General features: G+C 42.4%; 1 protein-coding gene across 1 annotated transcript in view; it reads right to left on the bottom strand.

Moving 5' to 3' along the window:
- Positions 1-21065, bottom strand: part of LOC144791919 (all-trans-retinol 13,14-reductase-like) — a 282571-nt gene that overhangs the window by 123365 nt on the left and 138141 nt on the right. The window contains exon 2 of the mRNA XM_078666732.1: positions 4119-4301. Coding sequence (XP_078522858.1) covers positions 4119-4301 — 183 coding nt within the window. The remainder of the gene's footprint in view (positions 1-4118; positions 4302-21065) is intronic.

The following is a 21065-nucleotide window of genomic DNA, read 5'->3' as shown; positions in this document are numbered from 1 at the left end:
TTCACCGTCCCTGTTAAATACAAACCTTTCTAAACTCTTCCCTCTGACTCCTCCCCTCCAAAACTCCTTATTCATCCAAAAGCCTCCTCCTACTGCTGTGACCTAAAAAAAAATATTCCTTCACTCATTTATCCCTCCACTATCCTTTTCAATCAAAATAACAGACTAACATGTTCACTTCTCAAATTCCACTATACTAATTCACCACTAATACTTTATGGGTTCCAGAATTGCGTACTAATCGCCAATAAAGCGTCTCAACACTTACAAGTGCTACATAAATACAAACCTTTTTCCCTTTTCTACCCCGCCCCAACCCGTGTCAATCCAAATAACTGACTAACATATCAACCACTAAAATTACTTTCATGTTTCACCATACTAATTCAACACTAATCCTTATGGGTTGCAGAGTAGCGTGCTACTCGCGCTTCAAAACCCCATCAGAGGTAGCAAGTGCTATATAAATACAAACCTCTTTCCCTCTTCTATCCCGCCACCTACCCTCCTCTACCCAAATAACTGAACATATCCACTACTCAAATTACTTCATATTTCACTATACTAATTTTCAACACTAATCCTTTATGGGTTCCGGAGTAGCGTGCTACTCGCCAGAAAAGCGCTTCAACACCCATAAGGGGTAACAAGTGCTATATGAATGCAAACCCTTCTTCCCCTTTTATCCCTCTGCTATCCTTCTCAATCCAAATAACTGACTAATATCCACCACTGAAATTACTTTCATATTTCACCATACTAATTCATCACTAATCCTTTATGGGCTTCCGGAGTAGTGTGCTTTAACACCCCATCAGGGGTAACAAGCGCTATATAAATACAAACCTTTTTTCCTCCTCTATCCTTCTGCTATCATTCCGAATTCAAATAACTGACTAACTTATCCACCGCTTAAAATGTACTTGCATGTTTCCCTATACTAATTCAACACTAATCCTCTATGGGTACCGGAGTAGCGTGCTAATCGCCGAAAAAGCGCTTCGACGCCTCGTCAGAGGTAGTAAGCGCTATATAAATGCAATTACAATTACATCACAATAGTGCCAACATGTTTCTGCCCTTGGATAGCCTAGCTTGGTCTCAGGCATTCATCAGGGATTATCTAAGAACCCCTATACTATTCTAAATGATAATATAAAAGAATTAGGAATGGGACTTACCTCTCCTTGAAAGTCTCAAGGTAATTTTACCTAGCTCGGAGAGACCCCACACCTCATGGTCTGTTCAAGGGTGGGCGACTCCTACCGTCGCATTTCGTCAAGGACGTTCGCCCTCTGTATTCCTAGCCTGCCCCTGAATACAGCCTTCTGGAAGCCCTTGAATTTAAAAACCAAGTAGATGAAAATCTTACAGTGAACCAGTAGCTGTCAGAAAGCAGAACTTGGCTCAGCTCCATTCCCAGTTTGTCTACCCTCTTACTCAATATGTACGGCTACTGCTGCGGTTTCTTCTCCCTAACCCCCTCCATCTCCACAGACCTTCGCACATCCCATCATGCTCCAAGACTTCATACAAGCCTCCATACCCACATTCCAACTGCTTTATGGCATTGTGTCCTTTAATCTCTAGCTTTTCTCCCATCTCATGCGTGGTCCTCCACCAACTGCTTCTTGTCCCTCGGCTGCACTCTCAGCAGCCTGTAGCTCACTGTTCTCTCAACCCTGCCTTGCTGCTCATCCACGGATCCTTTGTCAACCTGTCCATCACTGGCCCTGCATCTGTGGTAGCACTATCGTAGAAGCCACAATCATTCCATGGTGGGTGGTATCACAGCTGGTTCCTGGGCCATTCAGCTCCCTACTTCGAAGTGATCTCCTGTTGACCACTCCAAGTCAAACACCTCGGTAGCCTATACTAATGTCATCAAGCAGCCCACTGGCCATCTCGTGGTTACTCTTGACATACTAGGTCCATGTTCCACAACCCCATCATCACATGTACCTCCGATTCCATATTCACTAATTGTCTGACATGCCTTCCTATCTTTGCCGCCTTGCCCATCAGCTTCCATCTGAAGGAGGTTTTCTTTGCACTTCCATTCTTTTTGAGGTTTGGGTGCCCTGTGCACTTCCTCCCAAGCTGCCTTTCCATGATGCATTTTTCTCAGCACATCAGAGGCATATACACTAGTTAACCTGGCCCAAAATACCAGGATCAAAAAACAAAAGAATCATAGACCAAAAATCGGGTGGAAAAAGAGGTGCTCCAATTTTACCTTGAGTCCACCATCTGCTGCACTGTGCACTCTACTGTAGTCCAGTGGAACATGTTTGCTGCTTCCTTCCAAGTTGGACTGCACTACTCCTTGTGCTCTACCTTACTACCATACTTTGAAGCCCCTTCTGCCCCGATGCTCCAGACGCAGTGGCGTATTTTCCTTTATTTATGCAATTTTATATAGCGCGAACTTTACCCAAAGGTGTCAGAGCGCTTTACATAAGAACCAGTTGAAAAACATAAGGACTTAGGATTACATGCATTACATAGAGGATACAAACAGAAAAATTTGCAAATGTACGAGATGTAAAGTCACACAAGGAGGAGATACAAATGGATATACTCTAAGAGTCACATAGGAATGGTAGATAGTACAAAGGTCTACTGCATATACTAGTGATTAGAGTTATCTCTATATACATAGGGAGGGGATAGGACTGGATATACTCTAAGAGTCACATAGGAATGGTAGATAGTACAAAGGTCTACTACATATACTAGTGATTAGAGTTATCTCTATATACATAGGGAAGGGATACACATGTATATACTCTAAGAGTCACATAGGAATGGTGGAGAGCACAACGGTCTACAGCATATACTAGTGGTTAGAGTTATCTCTATATACATAGGGAAGGGATACACATGGATATACTCTAAGAGTCACATAGGAATGGTAGATAGTACAAAGGTCTACTGCATATACTAGTGATTAGAGTTATCTCTATATACAGAAAAGCAGAGTTCCATTAAGTGGGGTCGGAGGGGGGATGCAGTCGGAGGGGGGATACAATCACAGCACCAGGGGAGGGACAGAGGAGGGCAGGAAAGTGAGACAAACGAGAGACGGAAGCAGATAGTAACGATTAAGACAGCGAGGAGTGTGTCAGAGGCAACAGGAGAGACAATAGAAAGGTCTCTAGGACAGAGCGGGGAGATGTCAGAGGTCGCTAAAATGGCGGAGGAGAAAGGTAGAAGAAGAAGCGTAGCAAGGTCAGGTGGTACCCGGGCAGAAAATCCCCCCCCCCTCCCCCCCGCATTGAAATTATTAAAGAAATTAGGAAAAATAAGATACTTACAGTTGCAAGTGTCATTTTTTTTTTCAAAAATACATTTTTGCCATTTTGTCACCACCCTCAATGATGACACCCAGGGCACCCCCCCCCCCTTCCTAGGCTACTGACTGAGTATATGTGAATCTCCACAAACCTACAAGTCTGTGGGACTGTGCCCGATTTGGCTGTAAGATTTCCCTGGAATGCTCTTAAGTCTGCCTTTAGCCGTAAATTTTGCAAATGCAACGGTCCACGGTCATGCAGGAGTTTGGGTACGAGGAAATTACGTTTGCAAGGGGTGAATTTTACAGCCCAGATTCTGGGAATCCGAATTGATGGCTTTAATCTCTCAGGTCGATTTTTAAGTTACCCCAAGTTAAACGTCAGTCGGTGTGCAAATGTATTTGTGAATCGGAACCAAGGGGCAGGAGCTCTGGTTTCACTGAACTAAGGCATTGTGCTGCTCCTTGAACCGGTTGTAAATAACTGGAATTGTGGACTATGTGCTGCATCATATTTTAGGTTTGTTGTCTTAGGTGTGTAAACAAATATATGCATTCTGTACTTTTACCCACATCTCTGCTTAAATTGCATGTGCATTGCAGCACAAAAATCAGGCCCACAGACCTTTGCAGGTTATAGTCAATTTGCTTTAAGACCGAAGTACAACACAGCAAGCATGAGGAGCATGTTTACGGACTATTGGTTGCCAGTTTCACCAATCACTGAGTTTAGAAAGTCTACGAGTCACAAAAGGCTCTGAATGGTCTACGGGGCTAAGGAAGCCACTGGTCAGAACTACTCTTGGGATGTGGTCATACTCACCCACATCAAACTCGTAGCCCTGTTCATTGAAGGTGTGGCAGCAGCCTCCAGTCTTTGCCAGCTGCTCCACCACCAGGACTCGCTTCCCAGCTTTGGCCAGCATGGCGGCGGCTGCCAGGCCACCTATGCCGCTGCCGATCACCACAGCGTCCAGGTTCTCCGGCACCTTCTCCATCTCAAAGCCTAAGGAAAGATAAAGAGGTAAGTGAGGGCTGAACAGAAGGCACTCAACCGCATGATACTGCATGCAAGCTCAAAAAGGCACCACAATAGTAGCCAGAGCAGCAGATGGAAATCACAGGCAAGAAACTCCTAAATGTACATCGAAGACCTTATCCCAAATCAACCAAAACACTATTGGATATCTAATACCGAGAGTGTTTCGGCGAGACATTACCAAAGAAGGAAGACACACAAGTAGTAATATGAAGAATTTTCACATGTGTCTGAGTGAAGGTGGTGCCCACATTTCAGAGTATATACATCTGAGTCTGTACTGGGTCCAGCTGAATAAAACATCTCAATAGGCTGAGTGGCGCACCCTTTATCATAGCTAGCGGCTTCCCATATACAGAGGGACCTGCACAAGGCTTTTTACTAGTTTGAGGGGAATAATCAAAGACAAGTTTCAGGAAAGAGACCAACACCATTCTCACCGCCAAATCCCTTGGATAGGTCTGACTCATCTAGGGAAAGTCTTCTGTAACCTGTGTACATTAGCCCTAGTTGCCGTCACGTACCCCTACAATGAGGCTCACATTGAAATGGCATCTGCTGCTGCCATCTGAAGATTGATTTCTCTCCATCCTCCCAAGAAGCCTCTTTAGGTCTTAATTTCCTCGTCTAGTGCGGTGGAGAGCGGATTGATAGGATCTTGTAAGACGGTGTGCCGCCCACCCCTACCTCTCGCCTCCTGTTAAGGCACATCTAATGATGAAGCCCCTGTCTGAAAAAAATTGTAACTTTACACCTAACTTTGTGTGACAGGGACACAGGCAAGAGCCATCTCTGTGTCCAGGGGTAGAACCTAACTTATTCAAAGGGTTGCTAATAGTAAAAGTGGTGACATGCTATACATCATCTACACACTGCTTCTTAGGGTGGAAGTGGTTCGTTGGTTGGTTAGTAACTATATTCGATCTTAATTGATAAGGTCATAAAGGTATACAGATAATACATTATTCAAGATATATAAGAAAGATACATCATAAATAGTATAATTAAACCGTCACAGAAATGTACAGGCAAGAACCAATTAGGATAGTAATACCGTTCATTAAGTTATTCAGACTAGCTTATTAGTAGCTCATAAAGTGCATAGTAATTATAGTGCTAACCGTGCCCTTTGTAAACAATACCAATTAAATTAGTAAAATACATTGTAATAGCGAAAATATGTAAGTTATAAAAAACATTTTAAAATAGTTATCGAATTAGTCTCCTGCCAATCAGTTATTATTAAATATTAGTTAATGTTTTTTCCTTTAAACAATCTAATGCCTCACTAACCTCCTTTTTGATAGAGCCGAATATAAGTACGATGGTACACAATAGTTGGTATACGGATTAGGGAGCATTTGGAGGAAAAAGAGGGCAGGACTGCACTGGACAAAGTTATATTTTAACAGTAATGGGCGAATATACTTTTTCCGAATACATGAATACAATTTACAGAAAAATAAATTTTGCAATGAGGCTCACATTGCAATGGCCTCTGCTGCTGCCAGCTGGAGATTGATTTCTCTCCATCCTCCCAAGAAGCCTCTTTAGGTCTTAATTTCCTCGTCTAGTGCGGTGGAGAGCAGATTGATAGGATCTTGTAAGAGGGTGTGCCACCCACCCCTACCTCTCGCCTCCTGTTAAGGCACATCTAATGATGAAGCCCCGGTCTGAAAATTGTTTTAATTTTACACCTCACTTTGGGTGACAGGGACAAAGGCAAGATCCATCTCTGTGTCCAGGGGTAGAACCGAACTTACTCACCGGGTTGCTAGTAGTAAAAGTGGTGACATGCTATACATCATCTACACACTGCTTCTTAGGGTGGAAGTGGATCGGGGCTCCATGCAACTACACCTCATCTCTAGCGCAGTCCAACTACGCAATAATGGCATGGGACTAGGATTGCTCTGGGGAATCTGATTGCTGGTGGCTAAGGAACAGTTGCCAGCGGACCTCTTCCACCCCTGAATACCAGACGTTTCTGTCCCTTCTTCCCTCAAGGACTTGTTGCAGGTTAGGACACTCCAGTATGATTACCAGTCATCCTCTCCCAATCCAGTGGGATACAGGGCCAAAGCCCAGCTCCGTTGGACTGTCCTAATGGCCGATCTCCTCGGGTTCTCACACGTAGGAGAAGAAGGAAAATATACATGAATAGTCTTGTTCCGGTTATGCAAGGGAAATAGCCTGTACAATTCGGTAATTAACATGCAGTGCCTTTACCATACATTTTTTACCTAGCATATGCCTTTAAGTTATCCAAAGCCCTAATACTACAGGCACTCATCCAATCAAACATGTACAGGAGTTCACACTCATAACAGTCCCAACCCAAAAGCCGTATCTGCAGTGCTATCTGGATTGCTCACAAAACTCCAGTACTCCCAAAGACATGCGCAGCTCCAATCAGTTCTACACATAGAGCAGCAGAGATGGGGGCCTGCATTCCTCTACTGCAAACTGAGGCCAATTACTTGGACAATACCTAAAGAAAGCAGTCACATTTGAGGTCATCCGTAACTATATCAGAAGGGGACTATTCGATACTCCTTCACAGGCATATACTAGTCTCAAAAGACCCCTAAACCAAGTCATATAGTATTATGCATGTGTAGCAGGTGTCTTATACACTCTTTAGCCCTACGCATGCTCAGCAATCAAGAGACATCTTACTAAAGGTACACACCTGAGATTTAACCCACAATAAGGGCATAAATTACACCTTTAGCTCCTTTGATCGTAGTGTATGTAGTTTCAACTATTGCTGCATCAAGTTCTATATTTTTTCCTTTCAATAGCGCCAACACATTACATTATATCCTAGTTCGATCCAACAAGTCGTTATCAAACTAGTATAAATAATTACTTTAAAATTTTCATCTTAGAAGGGAGCTAAACATGGACAAACAGAAACAGAATGAGCAAAGGAAAACGTAACTCAGCATACTTAAAGTTCTTTGGAGTAGAGGATTTCCTCTCTTGCATCTAGTAAGAATAAGACTTTGGCTTGAACACCATAATGCAGTTCCATCTGGTATCACATAGTTCCTACCTCCTTATGCAGATCGCTCCATGAATCATGGTCACTGGATAGTGGGCAGAACTGATGCCAGAGTCTTAGCACTTCTCGACACCTATCGCATGTTTCATTGCCTCAGATAATTGAAGGCAAGACACAGTTTAATCAGGCAACAAATACTGTTCAAAACGTTGATGCACCAAAATTAATAAAATCTGTTCCGATGAATCCAATACCTATTCTGCGGCCCATGACAAGTGATGGAGTAAGGTGGAAACAAAAATGTTTGTATACCCCTTTATAACATAACAATAATATGTACTAAACGTGTGGTTTTGAAATTAACCAACATAGAATAGAATGCACACACACAAATACACGTGGGATATTATTCTGCATGAAATTGCCAAGCATAATTTACTAATTTGTCGTATATTGTGTCATAAAGGGTACGCATTAGTTGTAATCTAACTGAAAATAGCATGAATGTGCTTTTGTCTGTTTATTTGTGGCATAAATCATGAAGATTGGTAAGTAAATTCACGCATATGTGTTGCTTAACCCCTTCGGTGCTCATGACAAGCTCAGCTCGTCATGAGGTACACCTCTCGTGTGCTCATGACGAGTTGAGCTCATCATGACCACACCCGTTTGTATTGTGGTCCAGCACAGCAGAAGAAGAACTCAAGCAGCCAAGAGGTTAAAGCTAAGTAAATACTAACTGGGATATTATTAGAAAAGGGGAGGTAAACAGAAAGGCTTTATTTTGTAAATTTACGTTTATTTGTGTTTGTTTCTGTAATAGTTCCTAAATTGACGCCTATGTGACTAAAAGAAAGATGGAAGCTGACTATTACTCCGAGGTGGCGGTCTGAGTACGCATGCGCCAACTGAAAGCGCGAGCTGCCTGTGCCTGAGCAGTATCGGTCAAGGACAGCGCGGCCTGCAACATAGAGTACATGCCAAGTTTGTTGAAGTCAGCAAGTTGACTCGTGGGAATGGGACACCGAATAACAATTTAAAGGACACTTCGGAGGAAGTTAAATTTGAACAATAGCACCATTATTTTTTCTGTCATAATGATGACTCCGCATAAATTGAACAGTAAAGCGATGCTCATCCAACTCTAAATTGACCAATCACGGACATTCTAGGACATAAGAGTTACGAATTTAGATAGATAAGTTAGTGAAAAAGGGTATATAAGAGGATTTTTGGGACTTTGAAGGGAGCTTGCTTTTTGACCTAATCTTTGCACCCCGAGATGCTGTCGCTCTGCGCAATTTTTCTTTTGAATGGGTGTGAAGTCCAATGAGAGGGGAACATCGAGAGAGATCGAGAGATGTTCTTTGGGAACTATTCTGTCTTATTGCTGGTGTCTGCGTCTCTCCATCTTGGTAATATAGTCCTTACTTATTTTCTAAACTGTAATGCTAATAAATGAATATTTTGAATTTCACCTTTCATTCAGGATTATTAATGTATTATTGAATTATTCTTTCAAATAGAACATGGAGATTATGCTAGGAGATTTATTTTCTAAATAAAAATTAAATAAATGGAGAATTAAGCAGGTCTTGTTGTCCTTTAGTTAACTATTACTAGCTGATCCATCGAAAATGAATAGTGGGGTGTTTTAAATTTTTTCCTTTAGAGAAAAGCATGGTATTAAAATTAAAACTGCAGGTGTAAATAATGTATCCATTTTAAGTTTAGACATTCCGCTATAGCCCCGTGGCTCTCCTTTTAGACTTCACTGAATCCTCGGAGCAGAATAAATGTGTGAATGAATGAATGGTAAAAGTTATGGGCCCATTTGTGAGAAATTAGTGAATAGCTCCGTGAGTTAAGGTGATGGTTTCTGAATAATTTTTGGAGCCGCGCTGCATCAGTAAATCTTGGTAGCAGAGCATTGGTTGCTATAGGTTAACTAGGATACATGATGTGTAGAGCAGAATATATAGAATTTAGATGTACATAAAATTTGGACTAACGTTTGTTGAGTTTGTATTACGTTATATGTAGTCTGGAAAAGGCTTCCGGAAAGAGTGGGAAGATGGTCACACTGTCTGCGGGGAGAGGAAGTGTGGCAAGTGAAGTCGCACATCCCATAGTCTGTTTCAAAGTGGTGACATTGTCGTATGTTACAAGTTTAGGGACCTTTACGTGTAAAAGTGGGGAATGTATAGCGAGGGCAACCTGTGAAATCTTGGGTTTGAGCATAGGGATCATTGCGTATTCTGGCAAAAATCTACCCTGAGAGAGTAATAAAGTTTAACCTAAGCTTGAGAGAAGGGTAAGATAGAGGGAAGTGCTACTTTATCGGCGAAAGTAAAATTCTGTGGTAGAGAAGAGGTAAGTGCTGTCTACTGGAAATACAGAATTCTTGTGTGATTGAAGAACTATCCTTTTGCTTTTTAGCGAAACAGACCAATGGAGTTGTTTTATGTAGTTACTAACTGATTTTGCTGTATAAAAGTGTAAATACGGTGTACCGATAAATTTGGTAAAGGAGGGGTCAGTCGAAGCTGCAGAAACCGGAGCAGGGCTGACATCAAAGGTGTCGCGCTGGGATTGATCCGTGTGACCAAGACAGAGTAAGGGCTGATTGGTGCATCAGCAAAAGCAGCAAAATAATTGGTTGAGCACTACTAAAACGTATCTTGTTCTAATTTGTGCGATAGTGTGAACTGCACTGCGATAGGCTAGTGTTACGAAGCAGTTTACAGAAGAGTGCGCGATCTTTTGTAGAGACAGGAGATTAATAGCAAAATGGAATTTTATTACGGAATGGAGAAAGAGAAATCTTCATGGCTTCAAAAATTTAAAAGTGTGTTTAAAAAGGATAAAGTATTTGAAACAAGAGAGGAAAAAGTAAGTCCTCTACCGAAAACGCCTGCATCATACATGATGACAAAATATGGCTACCATACATGTATATGGTTAGAAAATTGGGCAATATATACCAAAAATGATGGAGTATTAGCTTTCCCAGAAGAAGGATCTTTCAGTCAGCGGTGTTAAGAAATTTGAGAGACAAGATGATGAAGCTTGAACCAAGACCTAGACCAACTCAATTTGAAGCTTTAGCTGTGTGGGAAGATAAAATGCATGATATAGAGCAGGAAAGGTTTGGAGATTTCCTAGGACCAAGAAATAAAGGTTGTGGATTTTGGAGAGAAATGCATGAGACTTTAATGCGAAGGTGGAGAAATGCTAACATGTGCGATGGACTGTATCCGGTTAGATTGATGGATGAGGAAAAAGGGCAAAAATGTACAGAAAAAAGGAATAATATAGAAGCAGGAAAAAGAAGTTATGAGGATTGTGGGTCCGAGGATGCAGTGTTGGAGGAGATCCTAAATAGGAGACCACCGCCATACCAAGCAAATTCTATGGGTACAGCTCCAAGTGCTTCACAGATGGAGGATAGAATAGCAGAAACTCCAAAACGATTTTCAAACTTCAGAGATGTCCCGGAAAGAGTAGAAATGAGATATGATTCGGATGTTCCATTAATAGGAACTAGATATATTGGGACACCTAAACAAGGGAATGGAACAGAGAGGATTGGAAATAGAATAGAAAAACAAGTTGAAGCACAACAGAGTACTTTTGAATATATACATTCAACAAAAGAATTAACTGAAAAGATACAGGAGCTTACTAAAAATATAGAAGCCGTAACTGTTCCAGCAGCAATAGGTCCTGTAATTCCAGTGTTTGAAAATCAGAAAATAAAAGAGCCATCTTTAACTATTCCTTTAAATCAGAGTTTACAAAAAGTAAAAGAAAAGGTTTACCCAGACTTGTCAGAAATTAAACGTACTAATCAAATGACAGCACCAGATTTGACTTTTAATCAGAGTCTCCCGTATAAATTTCCAACAAGAGCGCAATCTGGTTCTATAACTCCAGAGAAAATTGTAGAGAAAATTGATTTAAAACAAACTCAAGTAGGGCCAACAGAACAGGAACTAAGTGATTGGATCAAAACTTTAAAACTGAAAGAAACTGAACCAAAATTGTTAGATGTAGCAAGATTAAAAATTGATATGGAAGAATGAATAATTGGAACAATTGGTACAGATATATTGAAAAATTATCAGGATGATGAGATCACATTTATGTGTAAGAGTATTACTTGGAAAAACAAAAGCATGAATGATCGGTTTGAAAGCTTAGCAAGTGAAATGGATGTAGATTTTACAAAATATAAAGTATTGCAGAAACCTTACAGAGTGGACTTTACAGTCAAAGATTTAGAAAACATGAATACAGCAGGAAGAATTACTCAAATAAAAGAATTAATTGCGCTATTGAGAAAATGGGAAAACAACAGTTGATGGACAGAATGCAGACCAATGTCATACATTCACCCCAGTACAGAGATCTGGGCATAAATCCATAGTTTTTTTGCTCACCATGCCATTCCAGTTTGAACCCAGCCATATGCAAATCAGTCTTGACCCTGTGCTCCATGGGAACAGTCCAGCCCGAACTGCCAAGCCAGGGCCTCCCTGGACTGGAAACATCCTAGGACCGGTTTCGGACTTTCAGCCCTCATCAGCCAGGATAGCTTGATTCCAGTGGCATGGAGAGCGCGGGACTCACGTCTGAGCATAAGCCGTCCCACTCGGAGTGACAAATGCAAAAACAACAGTTGATGGACAGAATGCAGAACAATGTCATACATTCGCCCCAGTACAGAGATCTAGGTCTAAATCCATTGTTTTTGTGCTCACCATGCCATTCCAGTTTGAACCCAGCCATATGCAAATCAGTCTTGAACCTGTGCCCCATGGGAACAGTCCAGCCCGAACTGGACTGTTCCCATGAGGCACAGGGTCAGACTGATTTGCATATGGTCATGTCTGAACTGGGGTGGTGGAGTGAGCTAAAGAATGGTGATGGATTAAACCCAGATCAGTTGATTGGGGGTGAGTGTTTGATTTGCTCAAGCGCTCCGTCCACCATCCCCTTTGGTATCGCTTTGTTCGCCCTACGTTGGCGGGGTATGCCCAGACGTGGGTCCCTTGCTCACTCTGCCACTGGAGTCAAGATAGCCTGGCTGATGAGGATTATGAATCCGAAACTGGTTCCAGTATGCTTGTTTCATATCCAGGGAAGACATGGCTTGGCAGTTTGAGCTGGACTATTCCCATGAGGCACAGGGTCAGATTGATTTGCATATGGCCATGTCTGAACTGGGCTAGTGGAGTGAGCTAAAGAATGGTGATGGATTAAACCCAGATCAGTTGACTGGGGGTGAGTGTTTGATTTGCTCAAGCGCTCCGTCCATCATCCCCTTTGGGATCGCTTTGTTCGCCCTAAATTGGCGGAGTATGCCCAGACGTGAGTCCCTTGCTCACTCTGCCACTGGATTCAAGATAGCCTGGCTGATGAAGATTATGAATCCGAAACTTGTTCCAGTATGCTTGTTTCCGGTCCAGGGAAGACATGGCTTGGCAGTTCGGGCTGGACTGTTCCCATGAGGCACAAGGTCCGACTGATTTGCATATGGCCATGTCTGAACTGGGGTGGTGGAGTGAGCTAAAGAATGGTGCCTGATTAAACCCAGATCAGTTGACTGGGGGTGAGTGTTTGATTTGCTCAAGCGCCCCGTCCATCATCCCCTTTGGTATCGCTTTGTTCGCCCTAAGTTGGCGGGGTATGCCCAGACGTGGGTCCCTTGCTCACTCTGCCACTGGATTCAAGATAGCCTGGCTGATGAGGATTATGAATCCGAAACGGGTCCCAGGCTGCTTGTTTCCGGTCCAGGGAAGACATGGCTTGGCACTTCGGGCTGGACTGTTCCCATGAGGCACAAGGTCAGACTGATTTGCATATGACCATATCTGAACTGGGGTGGTGGAGTGAGCTAAAGAATGGTGATGGATTAAACCCAGATCAGTTGACTGGGGGTGAGTGTTTGATTTGCTCAAGCGCTCCGTTTATCATCCTCTTTGGTATCGCTTTGTTCGCCCTAGGTTGGCAGGATAGGCCCAGACGTGGGTCCCTTGCTCACTCTGCCACTGGATTCAAGATAACCTGGCTGATGAGGATTATGAATCCGAAACCGGTCCCAGGATGCTTGTTTCCTGTCCAGGGAAGACATGGCTTGGCAGTTCAGCTGGACTGTTCCCATGATGCACGGGCTCAGACTGATTTGCATATGGCCATGTCTGAACTGGGGTGGTGGAGTGAGCTAAAGAATGGAGATGGATTAAAACCCAGATCAGTTGACTGGGGGTGAGTGTTTGATTTGCTCAAGCGCTCCGTCCATCATCCCCTTTGGTATCGCTTTGTTCGCCCTAAGTTGGCAGGATAGGCCCAGACGTGGGTCCCTTGCTCACTCTGCCACTGGATTCAAGATAACCTGGCTGATGAGGATTATGAATCAAAAACTGGTCCCAGGATGCTTGTTTCCTGTCCAGGGAAGACATGGCTTGGCAGTTCAGCTGGACTGTTCCCATGAGGCACGGGGTCAGACTGATTTGCATATGGCCATGTCTGAACTGGGGTGGTGGAGTGAGCTAAAGAATGGAGATGGATTAAAACCAGATCAGTTGACTGGGGGTGAGTGTTTGATTTGCTCAAGCGCTCCATCCATCATCCCCTTTGGTATGGCATTGAGAAAATGGGGAGACATTGATAAGTGAAAAATGATTTGGACAAAGAAAAGAGAGAAAAGCAGTGACAAATCTACTGTAGCGTTTCTGGTAAGAGAAAGCGAAGAAGTGGTAAAAGAATTTCCTATGAGAGAAATACCCGGAGGAGGATATGTACATGTGCCTTGGAGTAGACAAGATATTTTATCATTCACAAATGACTTTCCCAGATTGAGAGAGAAGCCAGTAGAGTGGTATAGGCAAGTAGATCGATTTGTGAAAGTTTCAAAAGTTTTGTGGGAAGACTTAGATGGGTTATTTGACATAGTAGTACCAGCCGATCTATGGTCAGAGTGTAAGATTACCGTGAACTGGCCAAAAGAAGAATATCCACGAGATAAAGTGACAGGTGTTCCTGGACCTGAAGTAATGTGAAAATATGAGCAAGTGATAGTGTTTCTGAAAAATAAAATTCCACCAAAAGAAACAGATTGGGTAAAAATAGACAGGACAATACAAGAAGCCAAGGAGTCAGTTCGCGCATTTTATAAAAGACTGTTATTAGTGTTTAAACAGTATAGTGGATATGAGGAATTTTAATGAAAAGGATACGAGTCATTTTGTATACCGTTTTGTGTTTGGATTGAGACCAGAAATAGGTGATATGATTAAGCATAATCTAATGGGATGCCAGTCTTGTTCTGTGGATTAAGTCCTAAGACATGCAAAATACTGTAGTGATGAAATTGAAGTAAAACAAAGAAAACTCAAAGAGAAAGCTATGTGGGCTCAATTAGAAAATAAAATTACAGAAGGGAATCAAAATAGAGAAAAAGGAAATTTTAGTAAGCCAAAATTAACTGGAAATATAGAAGAATTAAAAAAGAAATATCCATGTCATAATTGCGGTAGGATGGGACATTGGAGGAAAGAGTGTAAGTATCCACCGAAAGTTAATCCAGAAAAAACATCAATGAATTCGCAGGTGCAGAATGAGATAATTCAGCAGCCATCGTCACAGCAACAGGTAGGTAATCAACAGTGTCAGGTGCCACAACCTCCACTTCCTCACAATGTAAACCTACAGAGATACAATACGGAGACAGGATTCTGCGCAGGAGATCAGGTAACAAGAAATAACAGAACGCATGTGAGTCCGCAATATTGGATGAAAGAAGACGGAAGTGAATCGGATGACAGTTTCTGACGGTGCCTGAGAGGGGGAGAAGAGTGCGTGCTTGGCGTTACTCTAGAGGTAGATCAGTCTGGTCCATATGTGAATGGGAAGGTGAATGATGTAGATGTGACTTTCCTAGTGGACACAGGTGCTACCCGTTATACTGTTAGATCAGTGGAAATTCAAAATCTTCCTCTCTTGGGTGAACATATTCATGTTGTAAGTGTAGCTAATCAGCAGATTAAAACGTCCTTAACAAAACCAACTGAAATAGAAATTATAAATCTATGCATAACTTTGAAATTTCCAGTGTGTGACAGTAGTCCTGTAAATCTTCTTGAAAGGGGTATACTGTGTAAAATGAACATTGCCATTTATTGCTCACCAGATGGCATTGAGCTTCAAACTCCAGATGAAGATAGTTTGTATAAAATGACAATGACACTAATTGAAGCAGAAAAGAATAGTATGTTTCCCGTGTTTGATCGAGAGAAAATACCTGACGAATTGTCACAGGAGAAGATATTGGATTGATGAAAAACGTAGATCCTGTGAAAGTTTCTGTGAAAGAAGGAATACGTTATCCAAATATTCCTCAGTACAAAATGACAGCTGAAACAATTGAAGAAATAACACCAGTAATAGAAAAGATGATTGAGCAAGGTATTTTGAGAGAAATAGAAAGCAGTCCTTGTAATTCGCCAATAATAGGATTGAAAAAGCCTAACGGAGCGTTCAGAATAGTACAGGACATGAGAAAAGTAAATAGGATAGTTGTTCCAGGTTGTCCAATTGTGCCAAACCCAGCAGGAATTTATATCAAATTCCACATTGTGCAGAATGGTATACTGTCATTGATCTATGTAATGCATTCTTCACGGTTCCATTACACCCTGAAAGCCAACCAATATTTGCGTTCCAATTCAGAGACGGTATTTTGGCATGGTGCCGAATTCCTCAGGGGCATACTGAAAGTCCCTCAATCTTTAATCAATTGTTAAAGAAATCATTAGAAAATGTAAGTCTACCAGGAGAGTCAGTTTTTGTACAGTACATTGATGGTTTATTACTGGCGTCAAAAACAAAAGACGCATGTGTTTTAGACACTGTTACATTGTTAAATCATCTGGCAGATGAAGGACATAAAGTGTCACCATCAAAGTTACAATTTTGTCAGAAAGAAGTACAATATTTGGGCCACAAGATTGCTAAGGGAATCAGACAAGTCACCTTAGAAAGAATAAAAATGATACAAGGAATGAAACCTCCAAAAACACACAGACAGGTGAGAATGTTTCTTGGAATGGTTGGATACTGTCGACATTGGATTAGTGAATTTTCACTAATAGCTAAACCCCTACAGCGATTGACAAAAGCAGATGTAAAAGACCCAATAATACTGAATAAGGCAGAACTGGAAGCTTTTGAGCAGCTAAAAACAAGTCTATGTGAAGCACCAGCTTTGGGAATGCCAGATTATGAAAAAGAGTTTGAACTATACTGCAGTGAGAGATAAGGATGTGCATTGTCAGTTTTAATACAGAGGCATGGAAAACTGAGAAAGCCAATTGCATACTTTTCTGCTGTTTTAGATCCTGTTGCAAGGATGTTTAAAAGCAGTAGCTGCTACAAGTATGAGTATTGAACAAAGTGAAGGTATAGTGATGGGATTTCCTTTGAGAGTGTATGTACCTCATTCGGTGGAAATTCTCCTCACTAGAACCACGACACAATACCTTACCAATAATAGAATGACAAAATATGAGAAGACAATTCTAGGTGCAGACAACGTTACAATTTCAAGATGTGTAAATGTGAATCCATCTACATTATTACCTGATTTCATGAATGTGAAAGTAAGAGATGAAGTGGATCACAAATGTTTGGATGTTCTAGAATACTGCACTAAACCAAGACCTGATATCAAAGATGTACCTTTACCTTAATCTGATTATGTGATGTTTGTTGATGGATCATGTCTAACGACAGATGAAGGTGTACTGAGTGCTGCGTATGCTGTTTGTACAGTAGCAGATGTCTTGGAAGCATCTTGTCTGAAAGGAATCAGTTCAGCTCAAATTGCCGAATTGATTGCTCTGATTCAAGCATGTGAGTTGGGAAAATAAATAAGGATTACCATAGTGACAGTCAGTATGGATTTGGGATTGTCCATGATTATGGACAACTGTGGTCCCAAAGAGGTTATATGACTTTGGCAGGATCCCCCATTACAAATGCTGAATTTGTGAAAATGTTAATTGATGCCATTCAATTGCCAGATAAGATAGCTGTCGTAAAATGCGCAGCCCATAAACAAGATGATTATATCACTCGTGGTAACAAATATGTGGATTCAATTGCAAAATACTGTGCCAAAATCTTGCATCTATTAATCGGGATAGGCAAACTGAACATGTTTCAAGTCCTTTGATGCTAACCACAGTAGTGGAGACATGGCAGGAGGTAAAACAAATGCAGGAAGAGGCTAGTGAAGAAGAAAAGGATAACTGGTTAAAGGCAGGATGTAGACAAAGACAAGAGGGTGAAATCTGGGTTTACAAAGATGAAAGACCAGTAATGCCTGATAACATGATCTCAAATATGGCCCGAATGTATCATGGTCAAGCCCATATTGGAAGAGACGCCATGATTCGAATGTTTAGACAGACATGGTACAATCCTAAGTTTAGGATGATTGCCGAGAGCCTTTGTCAGAGATGCCTTGTGTGTCAGCAACTGAACCCAAGAAGAAAAACTGTTGTGAGTTTGGGAACCATAGGACGGGAGGGAGGTCCTTTCACAAGAATGCAGTTAGATTTCATTGAACTTCCACCATGTAACAGACTTAGGTATGTACTTGTGATCATTTGTTTATTTTCACGATGGGTTGAAGCATTCCCCACTAGGAGGAATGATGGAGTGGCTGTTGCCAAACTCCTGTTACGAGAGGTAATACCATGTTACGGTTTCCCAGTAACAATTGAAACAGATCGTGGATCTCACTTTCACAATGAACTAATGCAAATGATTTGTGAAGCACTGGACATTCGTCAAAAGTTGCACTGTGCTTACAGACCAGAAGCTTCAGGGGTGGTTGAACAAGTAAATGGAACAATAAAAAACAGAATTGCAAAAATGTGTTTGGCCACAGGACTAAAATGGCCCGATGCACTGCCACTTGTTCTAATGACCCTAAGGAGTACTCCTGCCAAAAGAACAGGATTAAGTCCCCATGAGATTTTGATGGGAAGAGTAATGAGACAAGCATTTGTACCAGTTGATAAACTGTTGAGCATAAATGATGATATCATACTGGATTACTGCAAAAATCTGTCTGACGTAGTAACTTCTGTGTTCCATCAGGTGGGAACCGAATCACAAATGAAAGAGAAACATCCAGCTCATGATCTAGTCCCTGGAGATTGGGTTCGGATAAAGGTTCACAGGAGAAGAAATTGTCTAGTGCCTCGTTGGCAAAAACCTTGACAAGATATTCTGGTTAGTACCACTGCAGTTAAGTGTGCTGGAATCAAGAGGTGGGTGCATGAGGAAGAGTTTTTGAGTTGGGGAACATGGCGGCCACTTAGAGCACGGTCGCGGAGGCTCCCATGAAGGAGAAGCAAGAATAACGGCAGTTTTCGGGGAAGGGAGGGCGCTAAGGTTACGTGAGCATTTGGGGAAAATCAGCGTGTGATAAAATCCTGGCAACGCGGCATAAATCGGGTAAACTTACCGTGATCGGTAAATTGAGAGCCTGAGATGCGGTGCGGGCAGGGAGAACGCCGCGAGTGAAGAGCAATCGAGTTTGGCATACCTTGCTAGCTGAGCTCTTGGAACTGCTAGTTTGGTCTTGGTGGCATTTGGAGGCAGAGGATAGCTACGAGGAAGCACGGCAGCACGGCTGGAGAGGCGATAGTGGCGATATTGATACTGAGATGGCGGGCTAAAACGAAAATCGAAAGTGGATACTACAAAACCTGCGATTCAGGGCCTGTGTGGCTCGAGAACTTGGCAGGGGCCGCAGGGCATTAACTCGGAGAGTGAGCCACGGAGGGCTGCAAAAAGAGAGTTTAAAAGTGAGTAGAGGCAGTACTGATTCAGGGGGACGGAGGAGGTGAGGGAGAAGAGGGGCGCTGCATGTGAAGAGAGCAGGTGGAGAGAGGGGTGTGCAGTGAAAACAGGCGGAGAAAATTTGGGAGGCAAGAAATCAGTTTTAAGCTCTACAGTAAAAAGGGTGTCGGGCCTCAAACAAAGAGAGGTGAAGAGGGGGAGGTCCAGTCAGCAGCTGGCTTTTTTTCTGTAGGGGAGGTAGGAGTGGTAAAACCCCTGCAGACAAGATATCACTTGAGAAGTGGCAAAGGGGGTGGTCGTATGTGGGGGGCAGCCACTATCACACAACCCAAGTGAAATAGGAAAGGCAACAACCTCACTTACAGAGATGGGTGGTAATGACCCCAGAAAGTGGGTGAACCCCAAAAATAAGACCCCATAAAAGAAAAATCGTAGGACACAGAAAGGAGAGTCTCAAGCCTCTAACCTTAAGATAACCCCGTCGCTTAGAACCTTTTTTAAGGTAGTTCCAAAAACAGTACTGTTAAAAAATCCAACGTTAGCCTCTCCCAAAGTAGCCTCAAAAGAGGAAAATATTTTAAGTGCTAATAAGTACCAGATTTTGGCGGAGATTTCAGAATCTCAAGAATCTCAAGAAAGGGTGGCCATAAAAAGAGAACGAGGACAAGCAGGAGTTGGAGAGGGGGATACTTCTGAAATAATGGACCTACAATTGAGCCAGTGTCAGCCCCTGATACCGCAGGGAACATCACCACAGCAGGTTGTGTCGCCTCAGATCTTAAACCAAGAAGGAGCAGAAACAGTAGGGAAACAAATGGTGACCACTAGTATTGGAGGGGGAGATACAATGCAATCAGGAGGCATGCAGGAAGGAGACCAATCTCACTCATTACCTTTGATACAGCCCCATCGGATGCAGCACCCTGAGCTACAATCGCAGCCTCCGCCTCTATCTCAGCCCCTGGCGCTCGCACAGTCCCTACCTCTGCCGTTGCTGTCGGTGCCGGATCCGCAGTCTCACTCTCAACATCTACTACAGTCTCAGTCTGCGTCATCTACTGTATCACAAGATAATATAAATCAATAGTAGAGTTAATTTAGTTACTAACGACCGAAGTACGAAGCAGATTTGAAATATCAGAGCAGAACCAGAAGGAGATCAGGTAGGTTTGCGATAACTTGGGAAGGAAGTTGGATGAGGTGACCACCAGGACCGCACAGTTGGAAGTGGAAGTGAAAGAACTAACATCTCAAACAAAAGCTAACACAAGGGAAATTACCGACCTTAGATTATTGAAAGAAAAAATTGAATCGTTAGAAAACAATCAAAGGCGGTGTAATCTGCGGATTTTAAAGATCCCAGAGGGAGCAGAAGCGAAGACATCAAGGGCCAGATGTAGGTAATTCATATTTACCGACTCTTAAATACCGAATTTTACCGATTCGGTATTTAAGAGTCGGTAAATATGAAGGGGGGAGATGTAGGTATTTCCAGATGTTGAAATACCGAATCGTTAGAATTCGGTATTCCCTATTGATTCCTATGGGCTGTGAAGCCCATAGGAATCAATGGGAAATACCGAATCGGTAATTACCGAATCGGTAAATACCGAATTTTGCAAGGGTGCAGGGGGTGTCACTTTGACACCCTCTGGCACACCAAAAATAGGCATGTGCGCCATGTGGCACACAGACATGCCCTAAGGGCATGTCTGTCTGTCACATGGCTAGGTGTGCATGCACACATGTGCATGCACACCTGAATTCGGTATTTTAACACCCAATTGGATTGTGTGGTAAAATACCGAATTTGTAGGGCCTTTGTGACTCAGAAGAGTCCCACCTAC

This window comes from Lissotriton helveticus, chromosome 11 (genome assembly GCF_964261635.1).
Source record: "Lissotriton helveticus chromosome 11, aLisHel1.1, whole genome shotgun sequence".
In the NCBI taxonomy this organism is placed as follows: domain Eukaryota; kingdom Metazoa; phylum Chordata; class Amphibia; order Caudata; family Salamandridae; genus Lissotriton; species Lissotriton helveticus.
Note: the sequence above shows the minus strand (reverse complement) of the source record. Positions and strands in the feature narration are given on the sequence as shown.